We start from the raw sequence: 27,845 nt of genomic DNA, 5'->3' as shown, positions 1-27,845 counted from the left end.
AAGGTTTAATTTTCATAAATTAGAGGTTCTTAAGACGAAAAGTTTGTAAGATAAGGTGTTTGTAAGTTGAGGTCTCACTGTATTGTTTTTCTATAAAAGATGCAACAGAGCTAATGCAAAATAAAATTTATATTTATTTTTTCCATGATTTTGAACAGTTTTAAAACGTATTCAACAGTTGACTACTTCAGTTTATTCAGTACACAAATATTTTACATAATTAAAAAAATATATCTAAAAAAATCTCTATGGATGTTATTTGCTTTTCTGCGCTGAAGCTTGAATATCTGCAACATTATGCAAAAACTCATAGAGCAATTTGGCATTCTTGGCATTCTCAAGTATTTCCGTGAGCTTGTCCTGGCTTAATTTAGTGAGATCTGCTAAGCTGTCAGCGTTTCTTATGAGTGCTCGATAATTTTTCGTGTTGACTCCCGGCATCTTGAGCAAGAAGTCGTACGGCCCGGCATTGTATAGCTCTGCCGATTCGGATACAGTGTCTGATTCGGCTGTGATCGCTTGAGCCGCAGCGGCATCTGGTTCCTTGCGATCTTTCTTAAGCTCCACAAAAAGCTCGCCTGTGGCGTGCGGCGAAGGACACCACAGGATGCGGAGACGCGGGAAATGTAACGTAAGCAAAGTGAGTTTCGAAGAAACGTCATTGCACGATATCTCGTTACGGTAATCGGAACGGGCCGTGAGTGAAAAAGGTTTCGTCGGGTCAAACTCGATGAGCAAAACGGGTTTCCTGTAATAGCGGTTCATGGCGAGGCACTGGGTGTAGAGGCGACCGCTCTGCAAGGAGCCGATCAGATCGCTGACGCTCTTGCGCTCCACACAAATATCCGGCGTCAGGATGTAGTCGCCGACCTCTAAAGTGACGGGCTCGATGTCTAGGCCGCGGCGGTGGAGCATGGACGGAAGCTCACTGCGGAACTCGCGCATGTCTACGATGACTCGTGAGGGCTCTTGGGGCTGTTCTTGGCCTCCTATTTGAAATCAGACACAAATCGGATCAGTCAAATTACCACCGACAACCATGATTGTTTTTTTTCGCAGTACAGTGCATACCTAAGCTTAAAAACTTAATTGGTTCCCAAAAAGTGTGTGTAAGGCAAAAAGTTCATCTGCCAAACATTTATTTCCCATAGAAAACCATTAAAAATGAGAATAATCCGTTCCCAGGTCCCCATAAAACATAATTTTCTACTGAATAAGCCTTAAAAACTACACAAAATATACCATATTTTACATATAATATGTGTGATATTGTATTATAATTAAAAAAATAAACTATACTATATAATAAAGTCGTTTTATTTACCTTTGTGATGGTCGTTGATGTAGTTGCCTCTTGATGTTATCCGAGTGAAGTTGCCGTGCTTTCTCGGCGATAATACCCTCACTCATAGTGTCCCCTGCTAGCTGCTTTTCTTTAATCCAAATCAACAGACGTTTTTCAACCTCTTCTATTGCCTGAAACCGTTGCTTAGACAACACAGAAACACCCTTAGCCACACGTAGCAATGGTCGACTTAGCATACTGGTACTGGGACGCTAAGTCACACAAACACACACCCCATTCGTGTTTTTTGGCCTCCCCACTTTCGAGGACTTGCGCATTGCAAGAATCAAAACAAGAGCAAAGAAAATCCGACCGGACCCTCCGCACCCTGCTCACCAACTTTTCCTGCAACCCCCTTATTGTGATTCTAAAATGTAAACAACAATAAAACTTGCCAGCTTTGCGAGTGTTGGTGGTAGCATTAGCAGGATCCAAATTTCGAGCAAGGTCCAAATTAGTGTCTTGTCGGCCTTCTCTCTCCTCCGGGATGACCATCGTCGCCTTTTCCCTGCGAAGTCACAAGACAATCGGTTTGCTATTTCACACCAAATTCAGCAAATGCAAAACAACAGAATGGGAATGCTCATTAATGCTAAGTGAGACGATTCAAACCTGATAAGATGCTCAAAGGCTTTTTTCTCCTTTGAGAGCCCGGTTAGGTATTTCTGCTCTTCTGTTGAGCCGCCATAGATGAGGAAGTAGACCCTATAGAGGCGGAGAGAAGCCACGAGGAAGAGTATTGATCACTTTTGAAACTAATAAACTGAATGATCGATAATTTGAAATGGTAAACAAAGCTAGAAGAAGCGCTAAAAGAAATACAGTGATACCTTATCTTATGAACACTTTAGCTCACAAACTTTTCGCCTTACGGACATTAAATTCGCAAGAATATAAGAACTAGTTTTTGGCGGACGAACCAAACCACTGAACTCAGTGCAGACGTGGTTTGTTATTGAGTGGAGTAGGTTTGCTTTTTTTGGGACCAAAAAAGACCCCACCACATGCTAGTGTTAAGCCGAAGAGGACAAAAAATAAAATTACGGTCGAGCAGAAGAAGGAGATCATCGAAAAACACGAACAAGGTGTGCGTTTGTGTGACTTAGCGTCCCAGTACCAGTATGCTAAGTCGACTATTGCTACGTGTGGCTAAGGGTGTTTCTGTGTTGTCTAAGCAACGGTGTCAGGCAATAGAATATGTTGAAAAACTTGTTGATTTTGATTAACAAAAAGCAGCTAGCATGGGACATTGTGAGTGAGGGTATTATCACAGAGAAAGCACGGCAACTTCACTCGGATAACATCAAGAGGCAACTCCATCAGCGACCATCACAAAAGTAAATAAAACGTGTTTATTATACAGTCACCTTATTTCTTTAATTATAATACAATAGCATGTATATTGTACATAAAATAAGGGAGATCTTGTGTAGTTTTAAGGCCTATTTAGTGGAAAATTATGTTTTATGGAGACCTGGGAACAGATTATTGTCATGTTTAATGATTTCTTATGGGAAATAAATGTTTGGCAGACGAACTTTTCGCCTTACACACACTTTCTGGGAACCAATTAAGTTTGTAAGCTGATGTATCACTGTACTTGATCAGAGCATTAGCGACATTAGCATTACATATTGTGTAAACTGATGTGATGAGATATTACATCCAATATTAACTTTAAACAAGAATGTCGTATGTTTAAAAACAACAAAACAGACACCTTCCTTGAAGGAAATAAGAAGCTGCAGACGCACCTTAGTGGCTTGCCGGGTCGACAGGCTTTGTAGAGCTCCAGCTGTCGCACAAAGCTAAGTTCCGCGTCATAAAGCACCACAAACATGGGTTCCACCTCGTGTAGCACACGTGTTAGGCTGTGAGGGTCCGTACAGCCCCTCAGGGGGTGAATGACCATCAGGGGCTCCTTCAGAACCGCATAGTAAGCGTCAGATGACAAATCCAACTTGGGAGCGTCTTCGTCCTCCATGTTGTCTTCATCGTCAAAGACATCCTCATCCTCGGTGCTACCCATGACCGGCGTTTCAAAGGTCTCGTCTTTGCCAATCATCTGAGTCAAGGTCAGAGAAGGTCGGCTTTTAGCCTTGGTTGTCTTTTTTTTCGGCTCTTTTCCTTTCCCGCGACCTTTTCCCTTGGACGCGCCTTTGTGAAGACCCTTTCCTTTTTTACGTTTTGCCCAGATAATATTCGAGGTGGCGGATGGGTTTTGTTTGCCGATGGTGCGGGCGTACAGTCGGTTCAGGAGCCAATCTGCGCCGTGTCTGATGTACTGCTGGAGTTGAGCGCAAGTCCTATCATCGCTGGCGCAGATCAGCACGCGGCCTGGAGGTCCGGATAGATTGATTAAAATACATCCGACAGAAAGGTCGATCGATATTCCTTCGTTCCTTTTATAACTCATTCGTTGCCATTCCTGAAATTATTCGGAAATTGATTAGCGTGACGTGGAGCGCTTTTCCCAAATTATTTGGGTTTTTCATGCGGCAGGTGCCGGTACAGCGCTGGTCAGATCTCTGGCAATGTTTTTTCCCTTCCCAGCATTTGCCTTTTGCTCATGTTACAGCTTCAGCTGTTGTTAAAGCGCTATATAAATCAATATGTATGTATTGTATTTTGTACAGCCACTCCCATTTCAAGCTCAGATAACTCCAGACACATATAACTTAGGAATTAACTGTTTTTTTTCTGATGAAAGGAGATAGTCCAAGATTTTTAATGCTGTATTGAATGTTTATGTAGTCCTAAAACTCAATGTTCTGTGGGTCCTGAAATTTGAGTGTAAGTGCCAAAAACCCTGGCACTGGAGTGGACACGAGTAAAAGATAATACATCAATTTAAATTATTCAGAACTGTTTTTATTGTATGTGATATTATGTAGACTGTATTTAATCGTGTTAAAATAATTCACAGTGCAAAATATTATACTATTGTTCACAAAAACTAACCATGACTAAAATGTGAACAAAATAAAAAGAAAACGCTCTTTAAAAATATTACTTTGAAAAAAAAAAAAATACAAAAATACAAATTGTCATCATCTATCATTTATTTTGAAGGATTTTTTTCCACAGTTTCATACGCTGAAGTGAATGTTTATGTAGTCCTAAAACTCTGTATTGTGTGAGTCCTGCAATTTGAGTGAAAATGACAAAAACCCTGGCACTGGAGTGGACACGAGTAAAAGACATTACATCAATTTAAATTATTTAAAATTATTATTTTTATTTTATATATTATTTAAACTGTATTTCATCCTGTTAAAATAATTCATTGGCACAGTACAAAATATTATATTATTGTTCACAAAAACTAACCATGACGAAAATGTTAGCAAAATAAAAAAAGAAAAAGCTCTTTAAAAAATTAACTGGAACTATTACTTTGAAAAACTACAAAAAAACTACAAATTGTCATCGTCCAATTATTTTGAAGGATTTTTTTCACGGTTTCTTACGCTGAAGTGAATGTTTATGTATTCGTAAAACTCAATATTCTGTGGATACTGGAATTTGAGTGAAAATGACAAAAACCATGGCACTGCAGTGGACACATGAGTAAAAAACAATACATTAAATTTAAATTATTCTGAACTATATTTTTATGTTATCTGACATTATTTAAACTGTATTTCATCCTGTTGAAACAATTCATTGGCACAGTGCAAAATATATTATTGTTCACAAGAACTAACCACGACTAAAATGTTAACAAAATAAAAAAGAAAATGTTCTCTAAAAATATTAACTGGATTTTTTTTTTTTACATTGAAAAACTAAAAAAAGATTTGTCATAATTGTTGTCATCATTTATTTTGAAGGAATTTTTCAGTTTCTTATGTGAATTGAGTGTTTATGTAGCCCTAAAACTCAATATTCTATGAGCCCCGCAATTTGAGTGAAAATGACAAAAAACCCTGGCACTGGAGTGAACATTATTTTTGCACGTACCACTGTGTATATTTGGTTGAACATTCCTCAAGATGACAATTCTAACCTGGTTCATGTTGGGAGTTCTTGTTCTCCTTCTCAATCTCCTGCAGGACTTCAGTCAAAGCCTCCCATTTTGGGCTCTTCTCCAGCACCAGTACTCGTTTCACCTCTGAAACATGCATACACGAACGACATCATATCGATTAATCCTCAATTGCTTTTGGTTCTGGAGCTCTTTTCAAAGTCACCTGAGACGGAGGGTATCTGTTTTTTTTCAACTTCAGCTCCAACTTTTAGTTTCTTCTTATTTTCCGAGATGTGGTACACCCTGGATCTTGCGTTCACAAACATGGACGTACTGGAATCCAAGAAGAGCCAACCTGAGGTGAAAGATTATGAATATACAGTAAAGTCTCGTTATATCGATATCGGATATATCGATAGTCCCGGTTATATCGATACTATTTCTATACACGCACGGAGAAAATTACATGCAAACAGGGTCGGATATATCGATAGTGCTGGTTATATCGATATTTTTTCGGACTCCCTTGAATATCGATATAACGAGACTTTACTGTAATTGCAACTAAAATGAAAAAAAAAGTGCAACTAATGAACTAGTGATTGAATATTGCATGGAAACGACATTTTCCACGTGAGATTCACCTGAGATGGAGCCAAAGTTCTTTTGGCCGGAACGGAGTGACTCGAGCAGATTGAAGAATGTGACACAGTCGTACTGGGTCAGGTACAGCAGTAGAACCCTTAACACCTTCAGGTCCTGGACCAGCGCCTTGGTCTTTGATCCCAGCTGGTGCCACAGGGGGTCCAGGTAATGGCGGATAGTCTGGGAGACAAAACAGAATAGGAAAAAAAAAACATTTTTGTATCGGATGATTGATGGTGAATTTATATAACCTTAAGGTATCCACCTTATCGAAGGCGTTGCTAAGGGTGTTCTCTAAGGAGAGATCCTCGACCTCCAAGGTGGGATTATAACGTTTCAACTCCTTCAGACAGGCACCCATAATATCCAGGATGGAACTCTGGATGGCCCTCATGAAAGGCGTCAGTGACACATGGAGCTCCACTACGTCAGGCTTGTGTCTGTCGAGGGTTGTGTTTACTGACGCTTGAAACCTGTTAAATAAAGCGTAAAGAGCAAAAAAAAAAAAAGATCAAGAAACAATCAAGAAAAAAGGGAGGGGGTTGTGGGATGAAAAATAGAAACTATTAATGGCAGTAGAGAATGAGTGCATTTGCTCAAAATGGTATTACATTTGCATACAAGAAATATCAGGATATTCATATTAAATGTCTCCTTTTAGCATGGTCATTTGTTACCATAACATTTCAAAGCAAACCAAATACAGGTAACATCTGGGTTACGACCGGTACGAGTTACGACCACCCATACTTACGACCACGACCGCCAGACCCTCTCCCCTTTTTTTATTCTACGCCTGGCACCGCAACGTGTACTACAATTTTGGCCAGCCAGCATGTCACACACTGGCACAGCAATTTACTGCGTGACTACACTCAATGCAGTAGTTATACAGTGCATATGTACCATCTCGGCAACATCTCCTTGTATGGTACAGTGAGACCTCAACTTACAAACACCTTATCTTACAAACTTTTCATCTTACAAACTTCAAATTTATGAAAATTAAACCTTATAATAAACACTATTTTCATAATACACACCCACCGCGGCTGGCGGAGTGATCTTCGGCGGAAGCACACGACCGAACAGCACCAGAGGTTAAGTTATCAACAGTCCTTATGGAAGGTGACTCTCCTTCCATAAGCCATCAATGACCATCAAAAAGGTCAATAAAACTTTATTTTACAGCACAGTTTATTTCTTTAATTACAGTCCTCATGTAATGTGCCTCTCTTTCCAAACAGCAATTCCGTTTGACCCTCGACCTCCAACGCCATTCCATCAAGCCATAAATGACCATCACAAATGTAAATAAAGTGACTTTATGATGCAACGCAGTGTATTTCTTTCATTACAATACAATAGCACATTTATTATACATAGAATAAGGTATGTTGTGTGTAGTTTTAAGGCTTATTTAGTTGAAAAGTATATTTTATGGAAACCCGGGAACGGATTATTCCCATTTTAATGGTTTCCTATGGGAATTTTCTTTTTGAAATACACTTTTCGCCTTACACACTCTGTCTGGGAACCAATTAAGTTCGTAAATTGAGGTCTCACTGTACACTGCTTTTTTTCTCCTTCTGCGTCCGCCTGAGTCCGAGCGTGTGTGTGTGTGTGTGTGTGTGTGTGTGTGTGTGTGTGTGTGTGTGCGTGTGCGTGTGTGTGTGTGTGTGTGTGTGTGTGTGTGTGTGCGTGTGTGTGTGTGTGTGTGTGTGTGTGTGTCGGGCGACCTCTTCTGGCCGTTAGCAGGGAGAGCGGGGTAATAATAACATTTATAAATGAACTGTATAGTAAACGGTTTGTATACATTACAGGCACAGTAATGTAATAAAATAAAAATGTAATAAAAATCGATAATATGAAATAGAAAATGATAAAAATGACACTAAACGTTATAATATTGACAAATGAACTGTAAACAGTTTGGTATATAATAGTATTCAATAGAAAATGTTGCTTAAAAACAACAGATTGACATTGTATACTATTCTGTCGTGTAAACGTCACGTCGGCCATTTTGAATGGAATTCGACTTACGACCGTTTTGTTGGAACGGAACCCGGTCGTAACTCGGATGTTACCAGTACATTTCTGAGATGTGACATGTCACGCATAATCTAAGTTCGCCTTCTGGTATTTTGTCTGACTGCAGAGGTATACGTTAGTGAGGTCCAATAAACTACTCACCTGGGCCAAAGGTAGAGTTTCTTAACAAAAAGATTCCTCATCACACGCTCCACCTGGCAAAAACCCGAAGAAAAAGCTGCGGGTTTGTCGGTGAAGGCTTTAATGAAGCCTGTCTTATTCTTCTGTCGGAAAAGTCGCAGTATGAACGCTTCCTGACACGATTGGATTATTTTGTGAGCACGATACACCAGGATGCCTGACAGGAGATATCGAAAATAGAGAACGTCAGTAAAACCCACACAACTTGGGGGTGCACAGAAAATATCACAGTGATAGAATATACAATATGCGTATCGTCTAGAAGTGTTTAAATCTCTCACCTGCATGGGAAATTTTAGTTTTTTTTAATGGGACACTGAAGAAATGTCACTTGAACACAATGAAAAGTATTCACTGCACTCAACTGTGCAACAACTGTGAGTAAACCTCAAATTTTGACAACAATGCTCTGTTTAGTTTTTTCAACCAATGGAAATTGACAATTGGTATTTGCATTACCTCTGAAAAAAATGCATATGTCAATCACTACTACAAAACCCACATAATTTAAGGTGTGATATACGCACACTTACCTGATATAAGATGAGCAGGTATGCGGTCGGTGAGAAAGTCGACCACCAGGATCCTGCTGGTGACAAACAGCACCCCTCCCTCTGTGTACACATTGTACCGTTCGGTGCCTTGGACATCGCTGGTCACCGTCCTGGGCAAGTGGGTCACACCTTCCACTCGCAACTGCTCTGTAAAATACTCCTAAAAAGTGAAAACACATGTTTGACAAAGGGTATTGTAGATCCAGAGTTAGTTTAAAATACTTTGTTCGGGATTGTCCTTGTTTGCTGTATCATGTGAGCATGATTGATGCAATATGGTGCCAACTTTTAACACAAATAAAAAACAGGTGCATAATTAAAAAGAAAAAAATGCATTTTAACATTCCAGAGTCTGTACTTTTACTTCAGGAGATGAATCAGAACAGTAGTTCTACTTATTTAATCGTTATTTTCAAACAAGTACTGTATGTTAATCCCGCTTCCACAAGATTCACAAAATACACACCTTTTCGTTCTTGACATCTGAGTAAATTCTCCATCATTTAAATCTATTAAGAACGAACCATAGCAAATGGACTCTTTATTTATTGATTTTGGGGTATTTTTTCTTGTTTTCCGTAAAACACACTCACAAATGACAGAAATAATTGTGCAACTGGGATAACGATGTGGGCAGTGCTGACCTGTTCAGGGGTCGTAGTGTTAAGTAGTAGAACCAGGCTGCCTTGTTCCGAGTACACCCGCATGAACTGCATCAGAATACGGTCTATTCCCATCCCTTCTGCAACCACGAGCAGTCCGTCACAGCTGAACAGATTCAGAAACATTTCGGTCTCAAACTCCAGCAGAGGGCCCGCCATGGTGGAAGCCAACCTAAGAGTAAACAATAAATCCGATTTCAGCGAACAAAAAGAAGAATCATTGTAAACATTGGAACGCCAGCTTCTGATGGGGGGGGGGCGCCCGTCACCGAATATGTTAATGTTTACTTCCGGTCACATGACACTAAACAAAACGAAAAAGAAAAACTAACAATAAAAGGTTTGAACGAAACACAAGGGCGCCGTCTAGCGGTGGGAGAATGCCGCGGAGAAGAAAAATGACAGACCTATATAAAACACAATAATAATAATAACAATACATTTCATTCATAAGCGCCTTACAAAACTCTGAAGGACACTTTACAGTCACAGGATATTTTTTTTCTGCGGGTGAGCAGTGGCAGCCACCCGCGCCTTCACTTCATAACAATAATAACAAATATGACAATGTATAATATACCACCGGTCTATATTTTTGGGTTGATAGTGTTATTGAGGACCTATGAACAAAATGAAAGCTTCACAACCCGGTTACTATCACACCATGCTGGTCTTTGTTGTTGTTTTTGTGTTCCTCTGGACGATTTTGAACTGCGAAAGTTACTTTTTTGTTTTTTTATGGCTCATACCTGATAGCTGTATTGTAAACGATATTCCGATTGCTTGCCAATGCCTTTGGACACGATTTTCATTTGACTACAACCCATGTTTTCAACATTTAACATTTTAAATTGACTGGCATTTATCTGTAAATGTATTTCTGTAGACAAATTAAGAACGCTATAATGTCATAACGGCCTCAAATTTGTTAATTGTTACTCATTGTGTCACTGGAAGTAATAAAAAAAACAATATTAACCGAGTTGACCAGTGACCAAGCAGGCCCACAAGCACTCAGCTGTCAATCAAACGTCACTCACGAAACACATTGACTTGAATGTAGTTTTCCGTGTTTTTTTTCACTTGTTTGTCAAAAACGTGTTATTTTAAAAATGATTAAAAAAATACCCCCAAAATGTGTTGACATCCACAAATATGTCATACGTCCCAAATCCAGTCGCTTTGTTGGCGTTTTTTTCCTGTCGTATTGACTGAGATCCCCCCATCGCCCGCAAGGTGTCAGTGTTGCTTTGTGCAATAAAATGGAATACCCTATTCCCCGTTTATCGTTGAACATTGAAGATGAATGGAAACCGAAAAACGATCGATTATTTTCTCACACCGGCTACCTTCGCGTGTGAGTGTGCGTGTACTACACTTCAATGTCATTTAAAAACCCGAGTGCACAATGATGCTGTGGAGTACATGGCACTTAGTTTTTGTCCCAGGAAGAGACGTAAGATGTGCACGTCCTCCTTAGTGGGTCCTTCAATGGAACTGACAGCACACAAAAGACGAAAAATGGTCCTTTAAAATGTTTATGTGTGCAGCTTGAACTGGGCCACACAGACATTCACTGGTAAAAATCATTTCAAATTGTCATGCTCACTTTTCTGTCCAATAAATTGTTCCAACTTGAATGGGAGTCTTAGCGTTTTATGAGTAAGAAAATAAATCTGTACCTCACAAAAAGCCTTTCATGCGTCTTGGTCACGGCAGTGGAAAACTTTTCAAGTCTGAAAATTGACACGTAAGGCTCATTGGCCAAAACAGGTCAGTCGGCTGAAGAACCTTAACACACAAAGAATAATAGGGGAATGAAATCTGTATTTCAAATTTGTGTGTGTGTGTGACAACTTTCTGAAGGCCCCACTAGATTCCCCCCTTCCAAATATTAAAATGAGTTAAGGAGTGGGACATAGTAAGGTCACAATGGCATATTGTAACTGCGCGTATAAGGAACGGTTAACAGACGTTACCCTACTTACAAACATTGGAGTTACGAACAAATGTACATATGAACACTTCTGTAGTAACATATGTAGTATTCTCTCCAGTTGTACACGTACATATCTTTATATAACATATTTTTTTATTCGATGTTTATTTTTCAGTACAAACCAATAGTTTACTTAAACAAGCTTTAAGCATACTTATATAACCTTTAAACATACTTATATAAGCCTTAAACATACATTCCATACAAACTATACCACTGAAGCAATTTACGAAAAAATTCACCTTACGAACAACCGTTTGGAACCTATCTTGTTCGTAAATTGGGGAGCGTCTGTACTTATCTAAGCCTTATTTATTAGCTATCCATTAGCTAGCTGGCTAGATATTAGCTGGCTGGCTGTAAGCTGTCGGCTATCTATCTATCTATTCGCTTTTTATTAGCTAGCTGGCTAGCTATTAGACGGCTGGAAGATGTCGAGCTGGCTAGCTGTTGGCTATCTATTAGCTATTGATTAGCTATCCATTAGCTAGATGTCTAGCTATTAGCTGTCTAGCTGGCTGGAATCTGTCGAGCTGGCGGCTATTTGGCTATCTATTCGCTATTTATTTGCTATCCATTAGCTAGCTAGCTAGCTTTCTATCTATTTGAGTTACTTTAGAGTTGAGTGAACGCTGGCGGGTGTGGCTGATGCTGCTCACCCACAGAAAAATATTCTGTGACTGTAAAGTGACCTTGAGAGTTTTGAAAGGTGCTTAGAAATCAAATGTAATATTATTACTAAACATACATTCCATATAAAATATACCGTTGAGGAAATTTACAAATTCACAGTGCAAACGGCAGTTCGGAACGTATCTCGTTCATAAATTGGGGAGCTCATGCATAAACATAAATCCCTGTGAAGAAAGGTACTGAAACACACTTTCCCCTCTCAAAGCCAGATAGCTGTCAAACGCTTGATGCAGTAGGTCAAAGACAAGGCGGGATTTCAAACGCTTGAACTCCTTCATAATTCCGCCTAATCCAAACGCTAATGCGGCAGTTGGGGGTTCAACCTAATTGAGGGTGGGATGAAAACCGAGGACATCCTGTGTGGGAACAGATATATGCATTAATTAGCATTGTGGTGGAAGTACGTGTGTGTGTTTCGAAGTGTGTATGTGTTCTGATGCATGTTTGTGTATACTTGACAGTGTGTGTGTGAAAAGGCTAATTGTTTCGCTGCGCTCGGCGTCCACTCCATCAGCGGCGGTGGCATAAGACGCATGTTTGATTGGATTTTCTTCTTAAAACCTCTCTATTTTGGTGGTGCCGGGCTAATTACAAAAACGGATTAAAATTGGATGTCAACATGTAGCAGGTATGCAAGCATGGCTATAAAGCTGTTGAGGGATCATTTAAAATTAATAATAATAATAATAATGATAATAATAATAATAATAATAATAATAATAATAATAATAATAATAATAATAATAATAATAATACACTTCATTTAGCGGCTTTCAAAACTCTCAAGGACTATTTACAGTCACAGGATATTTTTTTCTGCGGGTAAGCAGTGGCAGCCACACGCGCCAGTGTTCACTCAACCCGGAAGTGACTAAAGTAGCCTTTTATTTAGGTTCAAGAGCCTTAAATCATAAATTTGGACCTAAATATAATAGCTACAATGCATAGTAAGGTTTAAAAATAAAAAATAACACCAAGGGGGACTAAAATGTTTTGTAAAAAGCGTGTTTCTTTGTTTTTTTTTCCTTTTTAAACATTTCCTTCAAGAAAATGTACTCAAAATCTTGTCAGGAGATATGTAAATTATTAGAACAAAAGTGGAACTGTCGCGGCTTGGAATTGAAGCAGGTTTACGTGGGAAATGAGACAATCTCTTTTCATCAATGGACACTACAGCTTTGTGTTTGCTTTCAAAATTTAGCTTGTAGCAGGCGTGTACATTCCACCATGACATCCTTGATCCACTGGTGAAAAGGAGGTTTTGATCCTCTCCTCTTTCATCCAGAACTGCTTCATGCAACAAAAAGTGCTTAAGATTGATTTTTTTTGTTATTTTGACTTCAAGATAGCGTAGCCAGAGTGGCTGTCTTCACAGCTGCTCCTGTTTTTTGTTTTTTTACTTCCTTTCTTATACTTTCATCACTTTGCTGCTGCGAAATGTAAATTTCTCCACTGTGAGACGAATAAAGGCTAATCCAATGCAAGTGCATCCGAGAAAACAAACATTTACATTGGTGAATGCACAAAAACTGTTATTTCTTTAAACAAACAATGAATGTGCATATGTGGATTGATGTTAAAATGTACCGTGATGAAATCCTTGAATTAGATTGAAATACGTAGTCAATAGCATTTTACAAGACATGCACACTGGCAATAACTATTTGCGCATCATTTTGTTTTCATTAAAAATACTAAACTTGTCCCCTTGTGATTTGGTGGGTTCACATAAGCTTACAAAAATGTTATTTACCCTCCAGTTTGCTAGCATTATGTACTCCTGTGAGATTGGGGGGTTATGTGGGGATCACACTTATACAATCTGGCAGAAGCTAAAAGCATCCATATGTTGTTTTCCTTCAGCGAATTGCTTATAAAGGTGCCTAGACTGGATGTTGGTCTGTGTTGGAGCGGCAGGAAACACGGCAACGGGATCGATAAACACCTTCTAGCTACCATCAGCCACAGAATGCATGTCTCGATCGACTGGAACAGGAGAGCAAAAGGCCAAGTATTGTTTGGACTTCAAGTGCATCCGTTTTGAGCCCCGAGCGAGGACTCTTGCGTCTGTCGAGGAAAAAAAAAGGGATACAGTGAGACCTCAACTTACAAACACCTTATCTTACAAACTTTTTGTCTTACAAACGTCAAATTTCTGAAAATTAAACCTTACAATAAGCACTATTTTCATAATACACACCCACCACGGCTGGCGGAGTGATCTTCGGCGGAAGCACACGACCGAACAGGACCAGAGGTTAAGTTACCAACAGTCCTTATGGAAGGTGATTCTCCTTCCATAAGCCATCAACGACCATCAAAAAGGTAAATAAAACTTTATTTTACAGCACAGTTTATTTCTTTAATTACAGTCCTCATGTAATGTGCCTCTCTTTCCAAACAGCAATTCCCTTTGACCTTCGAAACGCCATTCCATCAAGCCATAAATGACCATCACAAATGTAAATAAAGTGACTTTATGATACAATGCAGTGTATTTCTTTCAATACAATACAATAGCACATTTATTATATATAGAATAAGGTATGTTGTGAAAAGTATATTTTATGGAAACCCGGGAATGGATTATTCCCATTTTAATGGTTTCCTATGGGATTTTTTTTTTGAGATACACACTTTTCGCCTCACACACTCTCTCTGGGAACCAATTAAGTTCGTAAGTTGAGGTCTCACTGTACAATAAATGGATAGGAAGGGGGGTGATTTGGGAGAATGTGTAGACGTCACATTTGTCACCATTTGGGGAACACAATCAAGGAGGTGAAGCTTTGGGAGGCAGCCATGCGTGTACGTTCTGAAAAGGCCACAGACAAACTGTCACAAGAATCCTTAAAAAAAACACAGATTGGATTGTTTGGATGATCCTTTCTAACATTCAGTCGTGTTCTTTTGAGGTTGAAGCCATGTATGGAAAATGCATGTTAAAATACTGAGCAAAATAATTTCATTTGAACATGTTTCCAAGCCTCACTAAGGAATAAAATGACAGTTTGTGACTATTATGTGAAAACAAAGCACAAGATGGCGAACCTGCAAGTGATAACAGTAATGTCTAAGCTTACGAACCTAATTGGTTCCCAGAAAGTGTGTGCAAGGTGAAAAGTGTGTCTTCCAAACATTAATTTCCCATAGGAAACCATTAAAAATGAGAATAATCCATTTACTGTTCACCATAAAACATAATTTTCGACTAAATAAGCCACACAAAATATCCCTTCTTGTATGTATAATAAATGTGCTATTGTATTGTAAACAAAGAAAGAAACGGTACGGTATAATAAAGTAATTTTATTTACCTTTGTGATGTTGTTGCCTCTTGATGATATCCAGGTGAAGTTACCATGCTTTCTCGGCGATAATACCCTCACTCACAATGTCCCCGGCTAGCTGCTTTTCGTTAATCCAAATCAACAGAAGTTTTTCAACATCATCTAGTGCCTGGGACCGTTGCTTCGACAACTCAGAAACACCCTTAGCCACACGTAGCAATGGTCGACATAGCATACTGGTACTTGGACGCTAAGTCACACAAACGCACATCTCATTTGTGTTTTTCGATGATCTCCTTCTTCTGCTTGACCGTAATTTTCTTTTGTGTCCTCTTCGGCTTAACATTAGTCTATGGTGGGGTCTTTTTATGTCCCAAACAAAGCAAAAGTATCCACTTGATAACAAACCACATCTGCACTGAAAGAAAGTGGGTGTGGAAAAGTCGTCCAACAACCATGGTGGCGCTGTTCGGCTTTGTGGTTTGGTGTTCGTCCGCCGAAAAACTATTCCGCCAGCCATTGTGGCGCTCCGTGTGTTTCCCGAAAACCAGTTCGTATGCCAAGATTATATTTTCGCGAATTTGATGTTCGTAAGGCGAAAAGTCTGTTAGATAAAGCGTTCGTAAACTGAGGTATCACTGTATTTCGTGAACCACAAAAACACGGTGCGGTTGTTGAAGTAAAAGCAAAATAAAGAGATCGTTATTATTTTATCGACCAATATTTAAAACAAAAAAATTACAGTGTGCAATAGCAATTACATTAAAATGAACATTTATTATAAAAATATCACCGATCATGTCACAGGGGTTTGCATGGTGATTCGTTTCAATTAATGTTTCAAATGCGTGACAGCCGCCGCAACGCGGAGGTGAAGCCATTAATGTGATTTGTGCTATATGAGGAAAGCATACAAGGCGAGAAATGAAGGTGATGGTCTTCTACATATTATTATTATTAATTAAAAAAAAAAACGTCTGTGAAACAATACTGAGAGTGGCTGTACACAAACAAGGCAACACACACTCTTTTCTAGTTATTTCTCCAAGACACAAATGATGTGTTGCTTAAAAAAGGTTGCCATGACAACTATCGCAGCGGGTCTGGGTGATTACATGATCCCCCCTCCGCGCTCGTAATTGAGGCGAAATACATGGGGACTCGCAACAAAAGCGCTTTTTGTTTCAGCGTATCCGGTTCACTGCAATGCAGCGAGATGGATTCAGATTTGAATGTGAGACCATCAAATGACACGTAGCTAACCAAAGTGCTTTGGGTCATAAAATGTGGTTCTGTTAACCTTTTCATGCACCGCATAACCTAATAGCATGAATCCACTGGCAGAAAAAAAAAATCATGTTTCACCATCAACCCATCAATATCATGACATCATCTCAATACCATTGTTAACCACTAGGGGGTAATATTGCATAGATAATTTCAGTTCTTTTTGTATTTTGTTAAATTGCATTGGGCAATATTGTATCCATATGACTGCAAAATTAAAAAAAAACGATTGCCAGCTTGATTCTTCCAGATCTCAATAGCTTTGCTTCAAAAGCTGTGCAACCGTGTTTAATAAAGCTGCACTTGACATTGCCAAAACATGGTTTCATGTTTAGCAAAAAAAAAAAAAAAGGGCAGAATTTATGTTGTTACGTAAAAAAATCCTGCAAAAAAAAACCTATAAAACGTTTATTTTCACCATGAACGATTTACTTCCTTGAAGTTTCCAGATCCAGATATTGCTAGTTTGTCGGTTGTACTTGCTGTGTGGAATTTGCATGTTCCTCCATGTGCCCTTGTGGGTTTTCTTTGGGTGCTCCGGTATTCTCCCACATTAAAAAAAAAACACACACACACACACACACACACACACACAAAAAACGCACAGCAAGTTAACAGAACATTATAAATTATCCTAATATGTAATTTTTGATCGTTTGTTCATCTATGTACCCGATAAGGGTATGTAACCAGTTCAGGGTGTACCCTTCCAACTGCCTGGGGTGGGCTCCAAGCGGGATAAAAAAAATAAAATAAAATTGGGATCGATAATAGTGCAAGTTTTATCCGTGAAATAATTATTATAACCAAATATTTTAAATCGAAATGAATCAGAAAATGAATCAAAGTGCTGAATTAAATTGTGTTAGATATTAAGCAGCAAAACTGTGGTTCGAATAACATCCAAATCACATTCTCGCATTTCATGATAAAAATAAAAAAGAATTAAACAGATTTGGTAAACCATCATGCCTGTAGGAGCTTCAGGAGGTCCTCATCCATCCCCCCCGTTCGCATCCGCTCCAGGCTGTAGTAACGATGGACCACGCGGTCGGCCGTCACCACCACCACCCGAACGCCGTGGGTGTCCTCGCCTAGCTGGCAGCCGATAGCCGAACTCACGACCATGTCGAGGCCGTCGTGGCAACCGCCTGCATTCCGATGATAATGGCCGGAGAAGACCGCCTTCACCCCTGGAGCAAGAAAGATGGATCAAAGTTCACATTTTTCCATGAAAAGGTTTCTTCAGCCTTCATCTGTACTTATTTGAAGGTGTCGACGTTTCGCTCCTCATCCGAAGAGTTTCGTCAGCGAACTAAAGTTGCGCTGGTAACTCTGGTCCTACATATATCCCTAATTGACAGAGGTGGCAGTGCTCTAAGGTTGGAGGAGCAGTAAACAACTCACTGATGCTAATCTGATTACTTCTTTTGCCTGTCTGATGATATCTAATGTTCTATGCCTGGCTCTGATTACCCCGTTATCACCACATTAGCATGACAAATCCTATATGTTAATGACCTAAGAAATATGTTGTAAGCATGGTGGAAAATAAACCTGAAACCAACATGGCGATTTAGCTTGCTATCTATATTTCTATCTATTTGAGTTACTTCCGAGTTGAGCGAACGCTGGCGCATGTGGCAGCCGTTGCTCACCCATAGGAAAACTTATCCTGTGACTGTAAAGTCAACTTGAGAGTTTTGAAAGTATGCCAGCACTGTTTTTGATTTGGGAGGAATGTCAGTGTCATTTGACTGTCATCGCTAGACAGCTCTGGGGCGATTGTACTTTTTTGCGTCTGTAATGAGCAGCATTTTCACAGCCTAATTTTGCATGGCTTGAGGAGCCCGCGATGAGAAGAAAGGAACGTCAGCGCAGAGCGCCGATGCGTATGTGGAATTGCCGCGGCTTGGAATTGAAGCGGATTTGCATGAGATGTGAGACAATCTCTTTTTGTCAATGGCGATGCTACAGCTTTCGTGTTTGCTTTCAACATTTAGCTCGTAGCAGACGGGCACATTCCACCATGACGTCCCTGATCCACTGGCGAAAAAGATGCTTTGAACCACTCCTCTTTCATCTACAACTGCTTCATACAACAAAAAGGGTGCAGAAAGTGCTTAAACTTGAATGACTGTCTGTGTCTTCTGTGTTGCGTCACATTTTTTGTTATTTCATTTGTTCGTTTGACTTTAAAATGGCTCAGCGAGAGTGGCTGCCTTTACAGCAGCTCCTGTATTTTGTTTTTCTACTTCTTCCTTTCCTTTACTCTTCCTTTCATCACTATGCTATTGTGACTGTATGCGACATACTGTGTAAATGTCTCCACTGCAGGACTAATAAAGGTAAATCTAATCCAATCCAATCCCTGATCCACTAGTGAAAAGGACACTTTGATCCTATCCTCTTTCACCTAGAACTGCTTCATACAAAAAAAGAGGGTGTAGAAAGTGCTTAAGATTGTCACTTTATTTGTTATTTTGTTTTTTTGTTGTATTTTGACTTCAAGATGGCGCCGCATGAGTGGCTGCCTTTATTTACAGCAGCTCCTGTATTCCGTTTTTCTATTTCTTCCTTTCCTTTCCTCTTACTTTTATCACTTTGCTACTGTGAAACGTAAATTTCTCCACTACGAGACTAATACAATCCACAACTGAATACCCAGAGAAAACCCACACAAATGTAAATGTATCCACTGTGAGTCAAAGAAAGGCTAATCCAATTCAATCCAAATTACGTCCGACCTTGGCGTCTTCGAACCAAACGACAATAGGCGAGAAGAAAAAAAATGAACACTTCAAATCGCAACTGCGCAAAATAGGCTAACACCTGATGACTCAATGCTACATTGTGGTGTTTTAAATAGCTCACTTCCAAGTACAAAGTGTGCTTAAAAACGACACCCTGCTGCTTTAACTCTTTGGTATGTGACGTTGACTGTCAGCATCGGCGGAATTATTAATCACGACTAAGACTAAGAAAAATAAAGTGGGAGGGGAAACAACGAAAGATCGCCCATATTGATTATTCGAACAAAACAAAGACAAGCGTTAGGGAGCGGGATGGTTGGGGTGGATTTTCAATTTATTTTCAATTACAAACGACATTCTCATCGGAGCGACGCAGGTTGGCTCAGCCCCTCGGCGGCGGCGGCGTGTCACTGCGGTGTAATCAGTGGTCGCGCGAAATTACGTGTGCAACAAAAACTATTTTGTACGAAGGGGTTGCCATTTTTTTTAATGTGTGTATATTTTTTTTTCTTGGTGTTCTGCGAGGACATATATTTTATGAAGACTGAAAAGGAATGATTGCTTTGTCGAGTGCATTTGGGACAAGAATGAATTTGGTGAGCATGGCTTAGCCTGAAACGAACGCATCCAATTGTTTTTCACCCCCCCCCCCCCAAAAAAAAAAATAATTACGTGCAAGGAAAAATACTGAGTGCCTAACTCGTCTACTCCTGCTACTGAGATTCAAGTTTCATTCATTTCGGTTCATGAAGACTAAATTGCCAAGAGCGGTCAATGTGATTTTAAACCTTAGACTCTCTTCTTTCATCAGAAAAAAAATAGTTAATTCCTAAGTTATATGGGTCTGGAGTTATCTGAGCTTGAAATGGGGGTGGCTGTCCGAAATACAATACAATACAACACGATACAATACAATACAATACAATACAATACAATACAATACAACACATACAATACAATACAATACAATACAATACAATACAATACAATACAATACAACACAATACAATACAATACAATACAATACAATACAACACATACAATACAATACAATACAATACAATACAATACAATACAATACAGTACAATACAGTACAATACAATACAGTACAATACAATATGTCTGTGTAAGTTCTCAGTCGTACAGGAGTGGTCCATCGATGAGAAGGTTTCTTCAGCCGTCATCTGTACTTCTTGAAGGTGTCGGATGTTTCGCCTCCTATCCAAGAGGCTTCGTCAGCGAACTAAAGTCTGACTGCGTCCGACACCTTCAAGAAGTACAGATGACGGCTGAAGAAACCTTCTCATCAATACAATACAATACAATACAATACAATACAATACATATTGATATATATAGCTGAATCTGTAACAAAGTGCTAACATGGAGAAAAGGCAAATGCTGCCCCCACGTGGAAGGGAAAAACATAGCCAGAGGTCTGACCAGTGCTTTATCGGCACCCAAGTAATAAAAAAATGAACCAGAAAAAAATTGGCAAATGGCGCTCTATATACGTCATATTTTCAATTCCCGAATAAATTAACAAATGGCAGTGAAGGAGTTAACTCGCAAGATGGCAGGAGCGGTGAGGGGGGGTGGAAAGATTTGTTTTATATGTGCATTCAAAGGGGGGAAGAAGGGAAAGAGGGAAAAAGTCCACGATAGTGAAAACATCCAGAAAGCGAAAGGAGATGCAGGAGGGCATGACATGCGGTTGAATGGAATTTTAAGATATTTGAGGCATTTAACATAAATGAGCGCAAACTAACGTCCAAATATTAAAATGTGCGTTTCACAATGACTGTTATGTGTCAGGGCTGATTGTGACAATAATCGAGTCTGTTTATTAATCAGAAAAAAGAGGGGGTAAAAAAAAACTACTGTCTAACAATGGCTTCCACATGACAGGAGAGATTAAAGGAAACGCACTCACAAACAACCTTCATGCATCTAATTATGTTTGATATTTGCGATCGCTTTCTTCAACGCGGCCCCTTTTTAATGCATCTCCCCTTTCATCTGTCGGTTAGTGATTTGCTGGCTACGAAATGGGATTTCCTAATTGCGCGCTAGGTTTTCACACAACCAAAATATCCCCCGCCTTGTGAGTTAGGACAGAAGAAGTGTGCAGCGTGTCCCGCAAGGAGCCATTGTCATCAAAGTGCGGCGCAATGATTACAAATCGGAAATGCTGTTTTGTAATTTGCATGACAGAGTGAAGGAAAATGAGGTCTCTCGGCCGCAGCCGCCCATAAATCAGTGACACCCATCAGTCATCAACGGGCATCCGTTCCCAACCGTATGTCGTCCGGTTACATACAAACACCCACAATGGCAGACATAATGGGGCTTGGGAGGAAAAAAAAAAAGAGGAAAAAAGGTACCGGTATGTATGACTTTGGACCATTTGGAACAAGATAGTGATCCAGGTTTTTTTGACAAAAGCTAACATTCATAAAATCATAAAGTCTCGTTATATCGATATCGGTTATATCGATAGTACTGCTTATTACGATACTATTTCTATGAACGCAAGGAGAAAATTTACATGCCGCAGGATCGGATATATCGATAGTCTGGTTATATCGATAGTCTGGTTATATCGATATTTTTTCCGACTCCCGAGAATATCGATATAACGAGACTTTACTGTATATGATTTGAATTGATTCCTTAATTTATGCAAATTTACTCCCTTTTAATCAGCATTTTTGTAAACATTTTTTTGGAATATAATCTAAGTAAAACTAGTCCCATTTTTAAATTTTATTCATATATTTATTTATGCTCATTTTTACATAAGAAGCAATACAATTAATGAAAACGAGTACCATTGTTTTATTGTATTTATTTATGATTTAATTTATGCATATTGTGTTTTATGTATTTACGTCTATTTGGTTGTGCATTTATTTATTTATGTTGTTTATTTATTTAATTATTTAATTATTTTTCTTTTCCTTTATTTATTGTGTATTTGTTTATTTATTATTTATGTATTCATTCATTTATTTATGTATTTATTTATTTATGTGTTTCTGTATGTATGTATTTATTTATTATTCATGTATTTGTTATGTTTGTGCTTACGTATTTATTTACCGTTCATTTAGTTATGTAAGTGTTTATTCATTCATGTATTTGTTTATTGAATTATGTACAGTCAAGTCTCGTTATATCGATATCGGTTATATCGATAGTACTGCTTATTACGATACTATTTCTATGAACGCAAGGAGAAAATGTACATGCCGCAGGATTGGATATATCGATAGTCCGGTTATATCGATATTTTTTCCGACTCCCGAGAATATCGATATAACGAGACTTTACTGGATATCATTTATGTTTTTATGTATGTATTTATTTATGTCTGTATTTATTTATGTATGTGTTTATTTATGTATTTATTTATTGATGTTTTTATTTATTCATCTATGTATCTATTTTTTTATTTGGGTAGTTGTGTTTATTTGTTAGGTGTTTATTTATGTCTTTATTTCTGTATATATTTATTTTTATTACGTATTTAGTGGACGACACTGGACTATTACTTTACCGATGACTTGCTTTAAGAAGTAAGTTAGATTCCAAGTTATTTTTATACTGATCCATTCACCAAATATCAACAACACTGCTTAAAAGATAACACACAGTTTTGCCATTTACTGTATTTTCCACACTATAAGGCGCTTCAGCATATAATGTGCAGTTTCATTGAACGGTATTTTAACACTATTTGCACAGATCGGGCACGCCGCATTATCATGTGATCTAATTCTCACTTTTAGGCACATTTTTTTTTAAAAAGATGTCAGGTAAAGGGACAGCCATTTTATTTATTGACCCACAGGTTCAGGACTTCATCAACACCAATCTTAAAGGACAACCAACACCATTTTTTTTGTTTCCTAACTGACATCAGAAAAACGTTTTATGGCATCTAAAATACCCAAAACATGCAGGCGGATATTTTTAGTTTAATGCAAAACACCAATAAAAATGACTTAAAGTGTCCAAAATCTGCTACAAATTAGCTCGAAACTGGGGATTTTCAGAAAGTCCCGCCCCCAGTTCATGACGTCACGCGAAGTTGTCTTGCCTTTGCTCAAGAAACAAAACAATGGGCTGACAGAGTTCAGATTCGGAGAAGATGCTTTCTTGTTATTCATCCAGTTATAAATATGCTTCAAATAGTTCTGAAGAGGAAAGCATACATGTTTGCAATCGATTAAAGAAGTCATCCCGTATCAATTCGAGCCGTCAGGACTCCAATGTAGCGTCCCCGAAAATGCACAAGATGGCGCCCAAGCTCCATTGGAAATGGGGGGATTTGTTTGCTGGGAATTTGTGTCAACTAGTATCAAATAGTAGTCTTGCTGCAACACACGATTCACCATCGCGTTATTTATGTTTTTTCCTTCTAATTTGGCCATCAACGCGAAGTTTTCAGACCAAACAAAGTACCCAAAATGCACTGTGTGTCGCTTTCTCCATCAGGGGCGTTCCCTCCGTGACGTCACGTCAAGAATCGTCATCAACTCGAAAACAAGACTTCCTGAATATTCAGTGTGAGTCTTAAAACGTAAAATATAGCTATATGTGATGGAATCTTTGTAAAATACGCTCCGTAGAAGTCATTTGAAGTGATTTCACAAATTATGGACACAACTTGTCCGGGGGCGTCGGTTGTCCTTTAATTGTTACTTGAAGCATGAAGACATAACATATACGCTCCTTGATGCGCTACGAGATACCCCGATGCCCCCAAAAAACATGTTTCATCCTCATCATTAAAACAATGGGGCTAAAAGCCTAGCCGTGGCCTCTTATCGAATCCCTGCCGGGTGATAAACGTGCCTTCCCTTTTGAAAACCCGTGCTGATAACGACGCCCAGTGAGAAGCGAGTTAGCGACAAAGGAAGCGAAACGGCAACGTGGAGCCTTATCGTGGTCACTAATTGGCTAAGATATGTCCACGAGCGACATTCGGGAATCCCGATGACTGAGGTTACTTGCGCTATTGTTTTTTTTTTTTTTTTTTACTTGTCAAGTCTTTCTGTATCGAAACCACATTGCATGTGCTTTGGGAGGAGTTGAAACTCAGAGGGGGGGGGGGGGGGGTGATATGTGTGGTAGTGGAAGGCATAGAAATCTAATTACACTCCTCCGTCTAACTCTTCTGTATGGCGAGAGGAGAGGCTGAGAGCATTAGTGGGGTTCCCGCTACTCCAATTGCCTCTTGAAAAAAAAGACACGCCAGTCTCCAGTCATGGGATTCGGGTTAGGGGCGGTGGGGGGGGGGGGGGGGTTGGTTTCAATACTCATCAAAGTGAAGTGGATCAAACTTACTCGACAAATATGACAGTAAACTTTGCGCGCGTCCTACTACTTCTGCTTGCGGCAACAAAAAACACGCCGGGCTAAAACTGCACGCCTTGCACTGGGAGGTTTAGCGGAACAACAGACCAGCCCGAGGGGGGAGCGTTATTTACAATGATTACAGGTGCGATAGCGATGCAGCATTATGAAAGCATCCTCGGGGGGATGGAAAGATTCCTTTGGGGTCATTGGAGCTAAGTTGCGAATGACGTTGACGTACGACGCTGGCTAAAATTCCAACCACACACTTTGAAATAGTCTGAAATGATCCGAATTTGACAAAGGGAACACATAGCCATGAAGCGCCCCCCCCCCAAAAAAAAAGCAAAGGCAAATTTAATATCAAACAAATTACTGTCACACCCCAACCCTCCCTTGGTAAGTGCTTGTGCAATTAAGAAAAGGGACTGCACGATGCTTTATGAGCCCGATAGGGGGTCGTAACTGAGAAATGGCGTCTCATTAATATGAGCTGGGATGCAGTCAACGTGAGCGCTCACTTCCGACGAGCCATACAAAGACTAAATTGGGTCCGCGCCGTCTTTCGATGTGGTTTGCGGGAATAAAATATAGATTTTCGCCATAAAATTCATCAAATACAGTTATACCTCAGTTTTTGACCGTAATCCGTTTCAGAAACCTGTTCGAAAACCGATTTGTTCAAAAACCGAAACAGCACTTTCCATTAAAATCAATGTAAAAAATCTTAATCCGTTCAAAGTCTAGAAAGCAACTTTTTAACCATTTCATCACCTAAACCGGATAAAAACTTTATAATAGAGCAGGTCATGTGTAAAACTCTATAAAAACAAACTTTTATTTTCACTAATTTTTAACATCAACGTTAACATCTGTACATAAAAATCTCTCTATTTTTCTTGGCACCTATCCCAGCTGTCTTTGGGCAAACACAGGGCACACTAACTTTTCAAACCATCCTCTGCTTGCTTTAAAATCATACTATTCAGGAAATCTTAACCAAATACGTCAACATTTTCGCAAAAATAAAACAACAATAATATTAATACGTTGGTCACAATGAGACAATGAGGAAGACGTGACATATAAGGAAGTGGCGTAAAAGGAAGCACAGGGTAGTCGAGTGATGCATGAAAAAAAAAAAGCTAGCTATCCATTTGCTATCTGTTAGTCAGCTAGCTGGCTGTCTAGCTGGCTATATATTTGCTATGTATAAGCTAGCTACCTAGCTAGCTATTAGTTATATACTAGCTAGCTAGTTAACTTTATCTATTTGAGTTATTCAGAGTTGAGTGAACGCCGGCGCATGTGGCCGCCACGGCTGACCCACCGAAAAGCTTATCCTGTGACTGTAAAGTGACATTGAAAGTTTTGAAAGGCACTTAGAAATAACATGAATTATTATTATTATTTAAATAGAGCAATATAGGGTTTGGTCAAAAAATTGGTCTGATATGAATAATGTCAATCAGAAAGTGTACAATGGGTCCTTCCCAGTTGTTTTACATTATGTTGCTTACTTAAGCTATCTAGCTATCTAGCTAGTAATCTAGCTGGCTACCTAGCTTGCTATCTATTTGCGATCTGTTAGCTAGCTAGTTGGCTATCTAGCTAGCTATATATTTGCTGTTTATAATCTATCTATCTATCTATCTATCTATCTATCTATCTATCTATCTATCTATCTATCAGTTAGTTATTCGGGGTTGAGTGAACGCAGGCACATGTGGCTGCTGCTGCTCACCCACAGAAAAACTGATCCTGTGACTGTAAAGTGACCTCGAGTTTTGAAAGGCGCTTATAAATGAAATGTATTTCTTACTACCACTACCACTAGTATGAGTATGAGTATGATGATGATGATTATTATTATTATCAAAATCTGTGTTTTTATCTCGAGCTTGAGTCCTCCTCTGCGGAATGCAGCACACCGGACAATCATCGGCAACCATAACCCCGTACTGGTTTCCTTGCAATGCAAGGAGAACAGCAGCCGGTGGCAGTGATGCTTCATTTGGGAAGTGTTTCTTGCTACCAATAACTACTTGCTACAGTACCACCATTGTTTGTTTTAGTTTTTTTGGGGTGTCAGCACACTAACATGTCAACATCACACATATGGTGTAGTCAAGTGCCGTTGATATTTGATTACTTTTGCACAGAAATATATCTTTTGATTTACGTTTTGTAAAATGATGTTTAGAACAATAAATCCAATCAATTTTCACTGTGCCACGACAGAAAATTGAGTATATAAAAGATGCAAAAACACCTGTTTCTCACCTTAGATGCTGATTGAAAATGCGTTCTTGCCCATTTATTGCCAATATATGTGTGTGCGTATACCTGTATAGTAAAACGACAGACGTAGGGAAGACAGATTGCACACTGCGTAAATGTCATCAATATTTATCACCAAGTGCACTGCGGCGAAGTATTACATGTTTGACACGGTAACCTCGTATTCAGCATGAATGTACAACTGCTGTCAGAATCGATATGAAGGACAACAGATGCATTTAACATCTTGCGGTGCACTGACATTCGTTCCCTATGTTTTTGTGGATAAAAATGAGTGTTGCCTTTTGAATCATTAACAATAGTTTGTTTGGAAGAGATGTCATGCCAGAGAGGGGTCATCCGACCAAAATGGTGTAACATGGTTAATTACACGCGGCCATAATGGATGGATAATTTCATTAATACTCTTTCCAACAGTCACCTTGATGAATGATTGAGAAAGTGCGTGTGTCGGGATAAGAGCCCCCCTGTCAATCAGCCGTGTAAAATTGGCCCAATGGTGTGACGAACAAGTGTGTGTATACGTGCCACTTGCTGTCCTTGACTGTTCCGTTGCAAATCCATATATTTCGAAGAATGCATGAATATGAGGAAGCCAATATTTAAAACCAATTGTCGCTATCCTGCCTGTGCAAAATAATCCTCTCGTATGGTTTAAGATGCTTGGCAAAGAATATTAAAGGACAACCGACGTCACTTTTTTGTTTCTTAACTAACATCAGAAAAAATGCTTTATAGCATCTAAAATA

At 39.2% G+C, this 27,845-nt stretch overlaps 2 protein-coding genes across 2 annotated transcripts in view; both read right to left on the bottom strand.

Annotated features, from left to right (window-relative positions):
* Nucleotides 1-111: 111 nt before the first annotated feature.
* On the bottom strand, nt 112-17,239 carry ercc4 (ERCC excision repair 4, endonuclease catalytic subunit). The gene is made up of 13 exons (XM_089016092.1): nt 17,099-17,239; nt 14,049-14,170; nt 9,394-9,583; nt 8,729-8,909; nt 8,157-8,352; nt 6,226-6,433; nt 5,960-6,140; nt 5,539-5,670; nt 5,355-5,459; nt 3,100-3,682; nt 1,958-2,050; nt 1,741-1,853; nt 112-989 (listed from the first exon to the last, which is right to left on the bottom strand). The coding sequence occupies exons 2-13, from the start codon at nt 14,060-14,062 to the stop codon at nt 256-258; spliced, it is 2,730 nt and encodes a 909-aa protein (XP_088872218.1). The 5' UTR covers nt 14,063-14,170; nt 17,099-17,239; the 3' UTR covers nt 112-255.
* The window catches only part of cpped1 (calcineurin like phosphoesterase domain containing 1), a 28,111-nt gene continuing 16,416 nt past the window's right edge, over nt 16,151-27,845 (bottom strand). Inside the window, exon 6 of the mRNA XM_089016090.1 lies at nt 16,151-17,873. Within this exon, the coding sequence (XP_088872216.1) occupies nt 17,647-17,873 (227 nt within the window). The 3' untranslated portion in view covers nt 16,151-17,646. The remainder of the gene's footprint in view (nt 17,874-27,845) is intronic.

This window comes from Hippocampus bargibanti, linkage group LG15 (genome assembly GCF_051943395.1).
Source record: "Hippocampus bargibanti isolate YZ-2025 linkage group LG15, ASM5194339v1, whole genome shotgun sequence".
NCBI classification, from domain to species: Eukaryota; Metazoa; Chordata; class Actinopteri; order Syngnathiformes; family Syngnathidae; genus Hippocampus; species Hippocampus bargibanti.
This window is presented reverse-complemented; position numbering and strand designations above follow the sequence as displayed.

Excerpts from the sequence above, each read along its gene's own strand:
- ercc4 (XM_089016092.1), bottom strand. Across the intron at positions 8,353-8,728 it reads ACCTGCTCATCTTATATCAG|GCATCCTGGTGTATCGTGCT; the intron begins GTAAGTGTGCGT and ends ATCTCCTGTCAG. Across the intron at positions 1,854-1,957 it reads GCCTTTGAGCATCTTATCAG|GGAAAAGGCGACGATGGTCA; the intron begins GTTTGAATCGTC and ends GTGACTTCGCAG.